General features: G+C 39.4%; 1 protein-coding gene across 16 annotated transcripts in view; it reads right to left on the minus strand.

The window, feature by feature from the left end:
* LOC117422987 (guanine nucleotide exchange factor DBS-like) overlaps nt 1-17,383 on the minus strand; it is a 92,622-nt gene that overhangs the window by 34,138 nt on the left and 41,101 nt on the right. For 15 of the 16 annotated variants that reach the window (XM_034038280.3, XM_034038263.3, XM_034038264.3 and 12 more), the window contains exons 12-15: nt 17,064-17,255; nt 16,008-16,185; nt 7,460-7,569; nt 2,407-2,495 (exon numbers count right to left, since the gene is read on the minus strand). In XM_034038280.3, coding sequence (XP_033894171.3) covers nt 2,407-2,495; nt 7,460-7,569; nt 16,008-16,185; nt 17,064-17,255 — 569 coding nt within the window. The remainder of the gene's footprint in view (nt 1-2,406; nt 2,496-7,459; nt 7,570-16,007; nt 16,186-17,063; nt 17,256-17,383) is intronic. The other variant, XM_058990213.1, reaches the window with a different exon arrangement.

Raw genomic sequence — 17,383 nt, forward strand, 5'->3', positions numbered from 1 at the left:
ATGCGCCTGCAATAGGACGAGTTGATTCTGGACCAAACCATTCAATATATGAGAAGGGGGAGTGAGGGAGTGTTGCACATAGGATTAATAATAATAATGACGGCGTTTTAATCGTGTGTATTAGTGTATGAAACTGGTTGTGAAAATATGTGCAGTGTTTGTTTATTTATGTATCTTTAATATAAATAGCTGTAAGCCTAGTTCCTTTACAATAATACCTCAATACCTGATTGTCTGAATTTGTAATCAATTGGTACACTTGTCAGCCCTTTCAAATACCGTACCTACTAGTGATAAGCTGCGGTTGTGTTGAGTTTATGGGGGAACAGTGACTGCAAGAGACGTGGTAGGGTTGAGAGAGCGGGGGTGGGGGATGGGGTAGATAATAGCGACCCCTCACTTATAAATATAGCACTACACCACTGTGTGCATCCAAATACTTGTAATTAAAAGTTTTAAGAAGTAAGCCGACTGTTTGTTATTCTGGCCTAAACCAGCAGTTTGTCACCCAAACTGTGACATAAATAAACAGGGAGGAAAAGAAATGTATTAATCAGATTATTGTCCACTTTATTACAACTGTTGTGCCATTCAGTAGAGCGAAAATTGTAAAGGGGTACTTGTGGTGGAACCTCCAGACAGAAGGGGTACAGTTTAAAAAATAAATAAATAAAAGGTTGAAAACCTTTGCCGTAAGCTGCTGCAGAATAGATTTATACCGTGTGTGTGTATACAGTGGTCATCCAAAGTTTACAAACCCTAACTTATGGAAGTGTGACATTCTAAAATTAATGTTGAATACATATAGTACATTCCTACAAAAAAAAACCTATTTATTTAATGTAGATGGTTCATTCTAAAATCCCCCTAGTCTTCTGTTTTCTGCTATATATATAAAAAAAGTTCCAAAACAAAAAAATCTGTTCAGCTGTTACAGTTACGCACTGCTTTGTTTGTGTTGTTGCCTTGTAGCCCCGAATAAATATATTTTCAAAGAAATCACCTAATGCGTGCAACAGGCATACTTTGGGATTTTTTTGACAAACAACTGTGGATATTGGCCAATTGCAATATACACTGAGCCCTTGAGGGTGGAAGACTCGCTCAGACATGAATGCACAATTTAATAATAATAATAATAATAATAATAATAATAATAATAATAATAATAATAAAAGCTTCTGCTAGGATAGAGGGGAATATGTGTGATGTATTTTTAAGGGTCTTTTAATAGACACTTTTATTATAAATAGTTTACAGACCCTGATTAGCAATAGTACTATAACATAATAATAATAATAATAATAATAATAATAATAATAATAATAATAATAATAATAATAATAATAACGTGCCCAGCAAGTACATAAAATACTGATTTGACTACACATTTTAATTTCAAACAACAAAAGCGAACTCGCTCTGGATAAAAGCGTCATGCTAGAAAGAAAAGTGGGTTCTATTACATGGTGGTTTTACTTATCGTATTTACCAGTCTAGTTATGATGGTGCTGTGGGTACAGTGAAAAAAAACTACTGTCGGTCTCCATGTTTGCTCAGTCGACTGTGCTTTCGAGGGAAACCTCCCACAGCTGTCCTAGCTCCGTCTACACATACCGTGACGTCAGGCGCAGACTCCCGACTGCAATGCAGACGTTTTAGGAGTTACGCGGCCACCAACTGGGCTGACTGTCGTTTACCATGAATAGTTCTACATTATGAATGCATGACAGCTGCATCCTTTTTAGGAGGCTGGTGAGTTGACTCTGGTGAACCCATTTCTGACTGCGTCGTGTTTCCGAGGGTGCGTTCACAGAGATCATTCTGCGCAGATTCTATGCAGAATCTGACCAGTTTAGCCAATGATCTTCTAATAGTCATCTCCGTGAACGCACCCATTGGCTAAATTAGTCAGATTATGCACAGAATTTGCGCAGAATGATCTCCGTGAATGCACAACGAGTTCCTGGTAAGTGAGGCTATTGTGAACTTTGCAGAGTCTTCTGGGAATTGTAGTTTGGCGCGATGATGTCGTAGCGCTGTTATGGTCAGTCGCTGTAATGTCCGTTGCAGTGATGTCATAGCGCTGTTATGGGCAGTCGCTGTAATAGTCAGCGCTGTGTAAAGTCCTTCGCGGTGATGTCGGTGCGGTCTTGGACTCGCTGTTATGTCATGTAACCTATTTCATTATGTTATGTTTAAGACCTATATTCAAATCTTGCAGTAAAAGACAAAACATATAGCAGGGCTCTTTAAATCACTAATTGAATTACCCTTCACTCTCAGGTAAAGAGTTCACCAAAGGGCTCCAAAGTGAACACGCAGATAGCACACACAGTAGCTCCATGGAAGAATTGTTCTTGGCTGAAACACAACCACATGCTTTAAACTTGGACAGAATCTTACCTTCGTCTGTTTGACAGGCATTCCTCGGTTTCATTTGTCACCAGCATGTGGCTGGACCCTCCTTGGCTGGCTTCGTGCATTACTTCAATCTAAACATGAAATAAACACTTAACAATTAATCTTCAGCAACACTCCTGACAGACACACAACAGCATGCAGAAGCATCTCAAGTCAAGGAATACCATAATACAGTCAAAAGGTAGCACTGAAAAAAAATACAATATTTTGAAAATGCTAAGAAATGTAATCGTATCAGGGAGAAGATTTTCTTTGAGGGAAGTGGTGTAAGATTAGAACATTAATGACAGGAAAACACATTTCAGGAGGGCCCTGTATAGACTTTTCTTAGCTATAAAGGATATGTATTCCAGTGGTATATGTTTACATTGGTACATGTTCAAAGGCGTACTTGGGTTTGGGGACAGAGAAGTTGATTGTGGATTCTAAAGTCTTGTGTTGGTGTGTTTATGAGAGAGGTTGCAGATAGAGTCCATGACAAGATTGAATGAGGTACATTAACCTAAGTAAGAGACGTATGTGTGTGTTTTCAAAGTTGAGGGCCTCTGCAGAATTTAATATGTAACAACGGGCAGAACAGAAAAGCATCTTAAGTGGGCCTTGCTTACACTAAATTACACAATATGATTAAAAGTTAAAGCTGATAACTGGTTATTGTTAACAGTGGCTGGCTAAAGCTGATAACACACCTTCTCTGTCAACATGAAACAGCTGTTATTATGTTTACAATCTTCAGACATTTTCATTTTCAGCAGCAGTGTGGAGTAGTGCTTAGGGCTCTGGACTCTTGATCGGAGGGTCATGGTTTAAATCCCAGGTGGGGGACACTGCTGCTGTACCCTTGAGCAAGGTACTTTACCTAGATTGCTCCAGTAAAAACCCAACTGTATAAATGGGTAATTGTATGTAAAAAAAAGAATGTGATATCTTGTAACAGTTGTAAGTCGCCCTGGATAAGGGCGTTTGCTAAGAAATAAATAAATAAATAAATAAATAAATAAATAAATAATAATAATAATAATAATAATAATAATAATAATAATTCACAGATTCCTGGTTCCCAAACCACATTGAAAAAAGTTGATAATGATGTGGTGTATAAAATCAGCCTTATTTCAAATCAACTGATTTTTTAATTTTAAAATAAAGTCTAGATGATATTTAGCAAGGACCTACTGCAGATATGCATTCTTTTAGCAAATAAAAAGAGCTACATGCAAAAAGGAAGACAGTGGGTCTAGTGATCGCTATCATTGACACACTGACTAGAAGATGCAAATTTAAGCAAAATGTATTTTATTGCCAAACTCAGATGACAATCTATGTCAAGGCATGGCAACGACAGATTTGGTGACCAGATTCAATAGTCCAAATAACTAGAATGAATAGTGCTCATATTAAATACGAAAAATAAAACTAAAAATTAGGAATATTTTTCACATAATCTCGATTTAAAATGACTACTAGCACTAAATATGAGAGTTTTTACTCTCATGCCCCTGACAAACGTGAGATATCACAGTCAGAATATACCCTAATTAAACTGAAAATACTCACAACTTTAAGGATGCATCCTAACGTGTTTAATATCTAAAGAAAGAGCATTTCTTTTGGGCAACAGAGATTTAGAATATCTATTGTATTTAGCTCTACATCCAGAACCAAAAGCAACTAATTACTCTAAAATTGTAACGTGAAATAGTGTAGGTACAACACAGATAGTGTGTCTATAGAAAGTCTACACCCCCTTTCAAAATGATCACCTTTTGTTGCCTTATAGCCTGGAATTAAAATGAATTAAAATAGTTTTTTTTTTTTCATTTATCAACACATCCTACCCCACAACTTCCAAGTGAAAAAAATATTCTAGAAATTTGTAGAAAATTAATTAAAAATAAAAACTGAAATAGCTTGGTTGGATAAGTGTCCACCCTCCTTGTAATAGCAATCCTAAATTAGCTCAGGTGTAACCAATCGCCTTCAAAATCATTTAGTGGCCTCCACCTGTGTTAAATTGTAGTGATTCACATGATTTCAGGATAAATTCAGCAGTTCCTGTAGGTGCTGGGTAGTGCATTTCAAAGCAAAGACTCAACCATGAGCACCAAGGCGTTTCAAAAGAACTCCGGGACAAAGTTGTTGAAAGGCACAGATCAGGGGATGGGTATAAAAAATTTCAAAGGCCTTGAATATCCTTTGGAGCATGGTCAAGACGATTATTAAGGAGTGGAAGGTGTATGGCACCACCAAGACCCTGCCTAGATCAGGCCGTCCCTCCAAACTGGATGACCGAGCAAGAAGGAGACTGATCAGAGAGGCTACAAAGAGGCCAATGGCAACTTTGATAGAGCTACAGGCTTTTATGGCTGGTCAAAGTGTGCATGTGACAACAATATCCCAAGCACTCCACAAATCTGGCCTCTATGGTAGGGTGGCAAGAAGGTAGCCATTACTCAAGAAAGCCCACCTTGAATCCCGTTTGAAGTATGCAAAAAACACTCAGGAGATTCTGTAGCGATGTGGCAAAAAGTTTTGTGGTCTGACGAAACTAAAATGGAACTTTTTGACCTAAATGCAAAGCGTTATGTTTGGCGCAAACCCAACACAGCGCATCACCCAAAGAACACCATCCCTACTGTGAAGCATGGTGGTGGCAGCATCATGTTATGGGGATGTTTCTCATCGGCAGGGACTGGGGCACTTGTCAGGATAGAAGGGAAAGGAATGGAGCAAAGTACAGAGAAGTCCTTGAGGAAAACCTGCTGCCCTCTGCAAAGTTCACCATTCAGCATGACAATGACCCAAAGCACACAGCCAAAGCTACACTGGAGTGGCTAAGGAACAAAAAGGTAAATGTCCTTGAGTGGCCCAGTCAGAGCCCCGACCTAAATCCAATGGAAAATTTGTGGCATGACTTGAAGATTGCTGTCCATCAATGCTCCCCAAGGAACTTGACAGAGCTTGAACAGTTTTGTAAAGAAGAATGGTCAAATATTGCCAAATGTAGGTGTGCAAATTTGGTAGAGACCTATCCCAATAGACTCACAGCTGTAATTGCTGCCAAAGGTGCTTCCACCAAGTATTAACTCAGGTGGGTGGAGACTTATCCAATTATGATCTTTTAGTTTTGTATTTTTAATATATAATTTTTTTCTCAATAAAATCTTTTTTCCCCTTAACAGTGTGGAGTATGGTGTGTAGATAAGTGGAAAAAATCCGCATTTAAATGCATGAAACTCTGAGGCACTGACACAACAAAATGTGAAAAAAGTTCAAGCGGTTGTAGACTTTCTATAGGCACGGTAGCTGTAACTATTTGTACGGCACATACAAGGAATACAATCCAGTGTTCAGTTCCCTTGAGTTCTCCTCAATTGGGAGTAGCAGGCAGACAAAGGGTTTTAGGGTTTATATAAGAAAGCAGAAGGCTTAATATAATGTTAAAGAGCGGTGGTACTTAGCACATCAGCCCAAAAATAACTTTCAGACTATCGACATCATTTCAGAAAATTCTGCTGAGCAAAGAAATGTGGGACAAGGTAATTGGCACCTGAGGATACTGACGATTTTTTTGGGGTGCTTTGGGAGTGAGTAACTAAGGTATACAGGTATACAGTGCATTAGTATTTAGTTACCTACTTCCAAAATAGTAACAATAATGCAGAAACACAAAGGGGTAGATGTACTAAGATGGGCCAGTCGCAGCGCACACATACCGCAATTTGCATTTCCGTTGCTACAATTCGCAAAGTATACATTTTGTCGTATGTGCTAAGAGAAAATATGTTAATGAAAAAAGCTGCAATATACTAATTAAAATATTGATCTTCTTAGCGAGATCTCTAGCAAACATTATTAGAGTCATGCAACATTGTTCAAATAAATGGCAGGAGTTGAGCTGTGGTTTGCTGCAGCAGAGGGTGCCTGAAGGATAACGTCTATGCATGCAAGGGTGCAGGAACTGGTATACAATGCGAATAAAAGATTATTTTAATTTGAAACTAAATGATTTTAGGGTTTTTTATTTTATTTTAATTATTATTATTTTTTAACTTGGCCTACTTAGTAGCCTAGACAATTAACACACAATAGATCATGGTCCTATACAGATGCTCAGAATGAGCTGGAGGGGTTAGTGGCACATGTGTGCAGTCTATTGCTCCCAACACGCAGGGAAAAACAGAAATGTCATAGAAATTTGTTTTCACGGCTTGTAAGTACACACTGACTTTAGTGAAAACTAGATACTTGGGTGTTTGTCTCAGAAATACATTGAGCACAACTGGCAACACATGAGAAAAAGCGGACTGCGAAATGCCAGCAACAATTGCGACTGTTTAAAACATGCTTTCAAAAGTCCTTAAGAAATTGATTCAATTGTAAGTGTCGCAATTGTCGGCAGCTTTAGTACTCATTACATCTCATTATAATATTTGTGAACCCTCATTTGCACTACCTCCGTTTGCAACTATTGCGACAGGTGCAACACTTTAGTACATCTACCCCTAAGTACTTTGTTTGAAAAATAGTCACTTCTGCTAAACTGACACCATCTATATAAACTAAGGAAGATAAGGTATACAGGTTTAGCATGGTTCATTGTAAAACCTTGGGGGTTGAAAGCTTTTCAGGATCCTTTCAGAATAAAATGCAAATTGTTTCACTCCAATATATGTTAAATGTAAAAATATAAATAAAAATCTTTAAATGTTCAACTACAGTAACAGAAAAGTCTAGTGTTACAGAAACAGGGAACTTCCTGTAGTTGTTGCAGCTTACTGGTATTATCATAGCAGTATTACTGTCATAACTGTGATCTATTGGGGTCTGTGAAGTCATTCATTTGTGTACAGGATGTGTACAGAACAGAATATAACCAGGTGCTATCAGTCATTATGTTAGCAGTAGTACCTTGCCCTTTAGTTAGAACCTTGATCAAAATTAGGCCATAGATGTAGGGCAGTTTTCATACCTGTGTTGGTTGTGTAGAAACCAGTCTAGAAACCAAAAAGCTAAACCACCAGACTTGTCTTACCTTGATTCCACCTCTAGTTTTTCTGGGGTTTTTCTTTTTTGCCAGTTCAGCCTCAGTAGGAGGCTTGGGGGTACTGGAACTCTCAGATGCCCTTCGAGTAGGTGCTGCTGCTGCAACAGAAGAACAAACTAACTGTCCCCTCAGCCAAGAATACAAGACACAATTACAGACATGCACTGTGTGATACACTATTACTCTATACTTACTGTTGCAGTCTCGTGTGTGATGTTGCAATTTCTAGTTTAATACATGTTCAATAAAATTCCTTGAGTAATCATTACTCAACGACCCCGAAAGTAATTTCATTGCCTGCTACTCAGAGAATCCCTGTTGACTGTCTTATTGGGGCACACTTAGATACAAAGAAATACTGACAGATGCTTTGACCATTGTTCCATACTCCAATTTCTGTGTTGTTGAGCCTACTTGTTAACCTTTCTTAACAGAGGTATTCTTACTGCAGCACATCCTTTAAGTCCTGATTTCAAGAGTGACGTTCGTACTGTTGATTTGATGGACAACGACACCCGTGCCTTCTGCCAGTTCTGTTGTCAATTCAATGCTTGTCTTCTTTCTATTCCTTAAGGATATTATCTTTAAGTATTGCTGATCCTTGTTATACAGCTTTTTGGGTCTTCCAGTCTGGGTTTATCAATTACAGGTGATGTTTCTCTGTACTTGTTGATTATGCTTTGGATAACACACCTTGAGAATCGAGTGATGCAAGCTATTTCTCTCAATGTATTTCCTTCTTTATGCAAGGCAAGGTTGTTATAATTGTAGAAAACACTAGTGGAGGCTTTGAGTAAATTGGAGATGCCCATAATGCACCACAGTAGAAAAATGCAACATGTCTAAGATATTTGCACAGCAGTGTATAATCTAAGTAAACATCATCAACTGTGATTTTCCTATGCTTCACAACTGTATAATCATCTTTACCATGCTGTCCGTGATTGTCTGTGCTTTACACTCTGCATGGGAACTTATAAGGGCCAAAACCTTGCATATTTTGCAATTAATCTCTCAATGAAAGTTATTGGGCATAGGACCCTTCAGAGAATTTGTATATATAGTTTTCAAACCAATTAAAATAAATACATAAATCAAACTGCAGGAATAGGGAATACACATATTATATATTCAAATGTTATATTGACTTGCAGGGTGGCATCGTACTCTGTATAAATAAACCTTTAATGACATTCTGTGCATTGGAATTTGAGAGTCCTATTTGCCCTCATTGCCTGGAGCACTGTATACAGTATCCTTCGTGCACTCCTAACTACAGCCAATCATATCTGTGTTTTCGTAACTGTGAACAACACCAACAGCAGGCAGGATACAAAGTGGTGGCCTTGAAAACCAGCCAAAAGATATAACTGAAGGTAAATCATTTGGATCTACGTGTTTGTGGAACAAGGGTGTGGGGTCACCGCTTAATTTCCTTGTTATAAAATGTGTTTGTGCAGTAGTGTGTGATCTCTCACGGAAGCTGCTCTATACAATCACAATTGATGTCTTGTGGTAGCATTTACTAGTTTAAAATTCCACTAAAAAATGTCTAGTTTTTGTCTTGCAACTTAGGTTAAAGGAATCTATTCACTGGATAATGAGAAAAATGTGACAGTATGCATTCAATAGAAAGCAAATGAAGCTCACAGCTTGTGCTTTTCATATTAGGCTTAGTTCTATTCAAGTTATTTAATGTTTTTTTCATTTTAAAACCACATCCATTAAAGCTTATCCGGGAAAGTACTGTGCTGATTACTAAAAATGTCCATTATGAGTGCGTAGCTATAATCAGTGTCTCCTCTGTAGTTAGAGGCACATCCTAGTGGGAGTTTCTAGACATCCCGAACTTCAGTGTAGGTCTCTTTAAACTGAAGGATTTCAAAGACAGCTTCATTGCTAATGAGATGTCAGTACTGTGATCTACATTAACAATGGTCTATGAAAAGGTTAATCAAATTTGCCCAAGCCGTTTTCAAGATATGGAAAAAAATGTGGCGTCCCTGAATTTTAGGATTGAGACATCATTAAAAAAAAAAAAAAAGAAAAAATAGATGAAAATGATATTGCAAATGTCTACCAGAAGCCATAATAGTAGTACAGTATTTCATGTTAGATTTCGAAATGTGACGTGTTTACATTTTTGCCAGTTTTTCGTTAAGTATATGGAAAACTACAAAGCGGTAATGTAATCCAGTATGTTAACATAACATTATTCAGCAGGCTTTATTCGACTTTATAAAGCAAAATTTTGTTAATTCTATAGGGTGATGCAAAACCTTTGGCCAGAGGTGTATAAACAGAAATCATGGAGATAAACACTGGTCTTTGCTGATCAGCAAGCATACCATTGTTGTCTGTTCTACTCTACTATAGGCAGACTGCAGGAAATCATTAACAAAAAACAGGTTGTGCTTGTTCACTGCGGCTTTCACGAAGAGCTTGGAAGAGAGTCAAATGAAACTAAAAGGGGAACGTTCCCTTTGCAGTTTTACCACGCTTCTCTTATGACTATATTATGCATTTACCACAGTTTACAATGTTTTATTTTTTATTTAGTGTGTCCAATTATAATTTTCCCCCTGATTTTCTCCCAATTTGGAATGCCCAATCGATTTTCCCCTCACTGCAGCAATTCCCCACATGGCTCAGAAGTGAGCCACTCGGGCACCCCAGTGGTTTGTTTTTTTAATACACGTTACCATTCCTTTGGGCAGCAGTGTGGAGTAGCGGTTAGGGCTCTGGACTCTTGACCGGAGGGTTGTGGGTTCAATCCCTGATGGGGGGACACTGCTGCTGTACCCTTGAGCAAGGTACTTTACCTAGATTGTTCCAGTAAAAAACCCAACTGTATAAATGGGTAATTGTATGTAAAAAATAATGTGTTATCTTGTAATAATTGTAAGTCGCCCTGGATAAGGGCGTCTGCTAAGAAATAAATAATAATATTTACGGGCTTACACTGCTTTCATTATGCTTTATTACACTTTGCTCTTATATATAGTAGCAGGGCAAGGACTCAAGTGTAAAAATGTTTTGTTAACTTCATTATCCAAGTGAGGGAGTAGTCACACAATATTCATTACATACAATCTCACTGCCCACTTCAATTGCAGCTTAAATACCTTTTATTTCATTCTATATCTATGTACTTCCTTTACATTCCAGCTCCTTTTAAGATGTTTTGCATTTAAGTATAGTAACTGTATTGAATCAAAATAAATCTTTGCAGGTTGTTTATGAGTTCCTTTTAATCATCTACACGTGTGCTAAATGACAAAGCTTGTTCTCCCAGTGCTCTGAATTTGCATGTTTCACATTTACTACCTTCAGTGGGGGAAACAACTATTGTAAGGTACAATAGTTTTATTAAGGGTAGTGCCTGCTGCTGCTTAGGGATTTTCTGTACCCAAATACGTAACATTTTTGAGACAGAAATCCTACTGGGTTGTTTAGTTGGTATTTGGACTTCAGTTTATTAACGGTTAACAACTGCCTTCATTTTTTGTTAATGGTTAGAATATATATAGCAACGTGTTTATAAAAGGCCCAGTTCAGGCTTACCATCTACAAATCCATTATATTGTGTCGGTGTCAAGAAGGATGCAAGACAAGGTTTCAAGGTTAAACGTTTTATTTGTTTTAGCCTTAATAATCGCTTTAACAAAGCTGCTGTCAGCCAAAGCTCACGCTTCTACAAGTCATCTTTCTCCTCTCTTTAGCAAATTCTCTCTCTAGCTCTTTCTCTCTTTAGCTCTTTCTCTCTCTAGCTCTTTCTCTCTTTCTGTTCTCCTTTTCTCAGTCCGACCCCGGGATCCAGCTCTCAGCTCCTTTTACAGGAGAGCTGGAGGGTGGAAGTGCCCGTTCCAACCACTCCAGAACGTACACCTCACCCTGCTGGAAGGTTCCAGAATGACAGCTGTATGGAAATCCCCCAGCTCAGGTGCCTGAGTCTGGGGATCGGAACACTCTAGATGAAAAGGGGTGGGGCCCCAGCCTGACCACGGATAACCTTGCTGGGTGGAAAGTACAGGCTGCGTTCTCCTGTTCACTCCAGCACGCTGACCATGCCCCGACCCACGAGGTGCACTCTTCAGGGTTGTTAACAAGCAGTCAGCGTGCCGGCCCTGCCCTTCTAACCAGCCCTATTATAAAAATGGGTTACATTTGCTTAAAGGAACTTTTAAATATGTTTCTGTAATGTTTTGTAATTGAGGCTTTAAATGTATATCCTTTTGTATTTCTTATTAAATAGGTTACAAAGTATGAACAAACAACTATAACTGAAAATGATTGATAACCACAGTATGTTTTGTTCCTGTCAGTGGTTAGCAAAAAACACCAGCTACATGCAACATGTTTGCAAAGCAGCTAGCATAGTAACTGAATAAATGCACTAACACTGCTGTATAATTGAGGAGTAAGTAGCGGGGTTCTGAAAAATATAGCATTACATGTCCACACGTGTTGCTACAACTGTTTAAATAACGTACCTGTCATTGTTCTTTTCATTAACATCCTGACAACATTTTACACTTATAACTTTAAAGTCTGTTTCAAAGCTCTTTTCAAAATGTCCGCTCTAGTGCACTGATAATGTCAGGGTTATTGCCCACATTGTCAAACATGTAATACAGCAATAACGATCCATGATGTGGTGCGGAACAGAAAAGCCAGAGCACTTGTTATGTTTTTTTTTTTTTAATCGCTCTTCCTGCAGTGATTTAGAGGACAGATCTCAAATCCCAGTTCACTAGAGCAGACATTTTGAAAAGAGCTTTGAAACACTTTAAATTTATAAGTGTAAAAAGCTGTCAGGATGTTAGCAATGAAAAGAAAAATTACAGGTACATTATTTCACGGGGTGACCGCTGGCCTGTGCAGAGGAAGCAGAAATTAGCTGTTAGTAAGAGGGGCCGAGCGAGTGATGCTCGGCCAAGGATTGAGGCTCGATCCCGTAACTCGGCCTAGATAGGCCAGATAGGGCCCCGCTTAAATTAGGATAGAAGAGATGAGCTCTCCTTTTGCCGAGGATGGAGCTTGGTCGAAGGTAACCTTCCTGAGGATCTGAAAAAATATAAAAGTTGCTCTGCTCGGTAGAGGCGCCTCTCGGGGCGCTGATCGTAGGCTGAAAGGAGAGTAGAAAAGGATTCCTTGACTGGTCTGGTGGTCAGTTGAGTTGATCAGTTTTGGAGGTCCGGAGCCAAATGAGGAAGTGTGAGTCTGGAAACTGAAGACGGTCACGAGAACGAATGACAGATGTGGGAAAGCTGGAAATTGATGGAACTGTAAATTCTGCACATCTTAGGAATCCGAAGAAAGCAGATAGGCAAGCACTTCCATAACAAGGCCCTCAAAGGGGGAAAAACAGCCTTTTCGAAGGGTCATAATTAATGAGAGCAATATGTCTGTTGAGATAGGTAGTCAAGGGGAGATGATGGGAGGGGAGGTTTTGAGGATTCCTCGAAGTGTTAGGCCGTCTGAGGGTATTAAAAGGAGAGTTGGGGAGGGGACTGAATTTAGACGATATAAATATTGAATGCCGGCAATATATGATTTAATTGTGGAGGGAGTTAAATGAAGAGAGTCTCTTGCATGAACGATGAAGGCTAAGATGTAGTCTTGATTGAAGGGGATAGGTTGGATGTGATTTTGAGTGCAGAAAGTTGAGAATGTTGTCCAAGCGGTGGTGTATGAAGATCTGCTAGATGGGGCTAGAGCCGCTGTGATGTAGAGTCGGGCGGATTGCAAGAGATTGGAAATGTTTGAGGTCAGTTGAACAGGAGCAGATGGTAAGATGGAGTTTCCAGTGGGGATGGGGATGCTGAATGGACCAGTTGGTGGAAGCGAGGTATCTGTAATCGAGAGAGAGCGTCGGATGCATTATTATGGGTAACAGGGAGATGGCGAGCTTGTATTATGAAATTATTGGAGACCGAAATCCGAAGTAGCTGCATAATAAGGGGGGAAGAGGAGCGTCCTTTGTTGATTATTTGGACTGTGGGTTTATTATCGGAATAGAAGAGAATTGACTTTGTGGACCACTGGTGTCCCCAGAGGTGGGCAGCTGCAACGATAGGATATATTTTCGAGAAGAGCTGTAGATTTGAGATGAGGGGGTAGATTCTGAATTTGGGGGGGGGGGGGGGGTATTTGTTGGTGAACCATTGGGAGGCTAGAAAGCTGCCAAATCCTATTAGAGAAGCATCTGTAAAGGGAGAGAGATCATTGGATGCTGAGATGAAGTCATCGTAAAACAGAGAGAGACCGTTCCAGTGGGAGAGTAATGTAGTCCACATTTTTATGTCTTTCCGAGTGTCAGATGATATGTTAATGTGAGAATTTAAAGTCTTGGCTGTAGTAGAGAGTGCGAGGAGACGAGAGATGAAAGTCCTGCCCTGGGGAATGATGCGTAATGCGAAGTTGAAATGGCCAAGGAGAGATAGGAGCTGGAATGCTGTGATGCCTTGTAGTTTGGCGGGTGGAAGTCTGGCTTCGAACTTTGATGTATCGAGTGACATGCCCAGGGATTCTAGAGAATGGAGGGGACCGATGGTTTTGCCTTCGGAGAGTGGGACACCGAGGGAAGTGAACAGGTTGATTGCTTGTGCTGGAGGATGAGAATGGTTGTTTGCTTGTGCTGGAGGATGACATGCGGGGAAATAAGAAGGAAATCATCCATTAAATGGAGCAGAAAGGGGACGTGGCAGGAATTGAGGAGGATCCCTCAGAGAGCTTCTGATAGTGTGTCGAATATTTCTGGGCTGCTACGGCAACCGAAAGTGAGCTGGGTGGCAAAGTAGTATTTATTGTTTTAGCTCATTCCAAACAAGTAGTCTAATTTAGGGTGAATGGGCATGATCTTGAATGCGTCTGAAATGTCTGCTTTGGCTAGCCATGAATCATGACATGCGACTTTTATGAGTTTAATAGCGTCTGATATTTTGATATAGTGTAGTGAAAATGGATGATAAGGAATTAGAGAGTTTATGCTGCTTGTGAGGTTTCCTCGAGGGGCTGAGAGGTCGATAATTAGGCACTTTTGCGAATTTGCGGGTGGCGATGCTTATAGAGTTGATGCAAAAAGTGAGAAATGGAGGGGCTGGAAACGGGCTGGAGTTTGATCCTAGCAGTCTTTTATCAAATCCTAAAACTGAAATAAAAAATTTGGGGGTTCTCTTTGATCCTGATTTATCATTCGAGTCTAATATTAGGGAAGTTCCTAAAGTCAAATCACTTGAGAAACATAGCCAAACTGAGACCTATTATCACCTTATCTGACGCTGAGAGACTAACACATGCCGTTTCTTCTCTGGCATCCCAAAACGTGCAGTGTCCTGCCTACAGCTTGTTCAGAATACCGCTGCTAGAATTCTGATTAAAACCAAAAAAATTAGCATATCACCCGTTTTAGCCTCCTTGCACTGGCTCCCTGTTCAATATAGAATTGATTTTAAAATCTTATTATTGACCTATAAAGCCTTGAATGGAGCAGCACCTAGCTATTTGCAGGAGCTACTGACCGCATATCTCCCAAATCACACTCTTAGATCACAGGAAGCGGGGCTGCTCGTTGTTCCCAGGGTCAATAAAATCAATACGGGAGGCAGGGCTTTTTCTTTTAGCGCCCTAAACTATGGAATGCTCTACCTCCATGCGTTAGGGAACTGGGTAATTTTATCTCAGTGGTTTTAATGCAACATAATTGCTAGCTTTTAATGATTATTTTTATTATTATTATTTGTATATTTTGTATTTTATTGTATTTTTATGTATTTATGTACAGTGCCTTGTGATACTCTGTGATAGTCGAGGTGGAAGTACGTGCTCAGCAGACATTGCTTCACAGAGGAGATTAAAAAGAGTGATTCTGTCTCTGTCAACTGGAATATTAATCCCTTTATCAAAAAGAGCTTTTAAGATTTTGGCGATGGGACAATCTTTGTAGTGAAGCTGCAAAGGATGCTGTGATTTGGACTTGTGTTTTGAACGGCGTGGTTGCTGAGCTGGAGACTGGATAATGGGGGAAGCAGCTGGTAAAGGAGCCACCAGAGTCTTCGATGGAGTTACAGCGAGATGAAACAATTCACGAGAGCAAGTAGGAAACTCTGAATCCTGGTCGGAGTCGTCCGAATTAGATGAAAGAATAAATCGGCGTTGGTTAGACGTAATGACTGAAATTATTAATTCTTTTAACAAAAAGATCTGATTTCAGAAATCATTTGGGAGTCTAAACTTTGGCTAGAAAGCAAAACACTAGACAGAGAAGGAGTGTGAGATTGGGGTTTAAATAGGAGGTTAATTATGATAGACATTAAATAATTGATCAGCCTAGCTACCACCCCCCGAATTTCGCACTAAGGCTAACATTTTTACAGTAGTAGCAACATGTGGGGACGTATACTGCTATATTTTTCGGAACCCCGCTACTTACTCTTTAAGACTGTATTTAAAAAAAATACAATTAAAAATGTCCAGATCAGAAAGTGATGGTGTAAGATGCATGTACTATATCTGTTTTTATTAGGGTACTTACTGGGACCAGTGTTTGTGACTGGTTTAGGGGATGCCCGTTTCGGAGAAGATTCTGGGCGGGGGGCCACAGGCTGCACAGGCCGGGTCTGCTTAGCTGACAACTTCTTAAGACTGACTTGTCTCTTTTCAATCATTTCCTGCACATCTCCTAGTCTCTGGAGGGCCTTCTGGACATTGGCCTGCCCGACAAACAACATAACACACTGAGTGGTCAAAAGAGAACACAATAAACAATGGGAACCTGTGCTGTTAACGTCATACCTGAATTTAAAGATTAACACAGCACATTAAAGCATAATGAAGTGCTGGGCAATTATGTAACTGCTAGCTTTTTTCAGACCTTCATGAGTGTTAACAGTAAAAATGTTTTCTTACATAGTAACATGCTGGGACTATTAAGATAGTAAAGGATCATGTTAATGACAACTTGGAATAAAGGGTTTTAAAAATCTAGCCCACTTTGTTTACAATCCAGAGGCAAAAACCATAATGTTATATGCAGCACATTATGTACTGTCAGCCGAGACATGAGTTTGGGTTTGGTAACTGGCTTTAGCCCCTGTTGCAAATGTTACAGGTGGGCATGATAACCCAATCGTTATCAAGCTGGTGGTATGATATGTTTAATGCTGATAGGGTTTTTTTGTTTATTCTAGAACATGATTCTGTTGCATCATTCCTGATTACGTAAGTCAATTAAGTCATGTTTCTCTGTCACCTATGCTCGTGATGGTCAGTCATAAATACTGTGCCACAGACTAGTAATAGAAAACTATGGTTTTAGGAATGTGTCTATTTTTTAAATGCATCACTGATGCATGATTAACTTTTCCATGTACCTTAAGGATTTGGGTGAAAGTTTATTAAAGAACCTACTCAAAGTGTGATCAAATTAAGGATCCCACAATATACATACTAGCAGACTAGCCATGAATAGTATATATACATTTCCATCTAATTAACAAGTCTCTGCATCCTGTATTAGCATAACTAGGTCAAGGAGACAAGTGCTTCAGTTGACATTTTCCTTAACTTAGTTTATTTTATAAAGTCTTACCTTTACGTCAGACGTGAGAATAATTTCAAACTGATTGTGAAGTTCTTTAAGGTTGCCCGGCTGATTCTCATTTGCAGTTTCATTAAACTCTTCAATGTCATGCAGGGCAGATTCAGCACCTTCTTGAGACTGGCACTTATCCACTGCCTGGGATGCCAGCAGGTATATTCCAGCATCACACCACTGGTTAACCTACAAGAACATATGAATGAATGTGTATAGTATATACTTTTTATATGTACAGCAAACTAAAAACAGATATGAAAATGACAATACTTTCTTCTTCACCCTTACCAGGGTCCTGCAGACAGGTATCAGCG

This window comes from Acipenser ruthenus, chromosome 17 (genome assembly GCF_902713425.1).
Source record: "Acipenser ruthenus chromosome 17, fAciRut3.2 maternal haplotype, whole genome shotgun sequence".
NCBI classification, from domain to species: Eukaryota; Metazoa; Chordata; class Actinopteri; order Acipenseriformes; family Acipenseridae; genus Acipenser; species Acipenser ruthenus.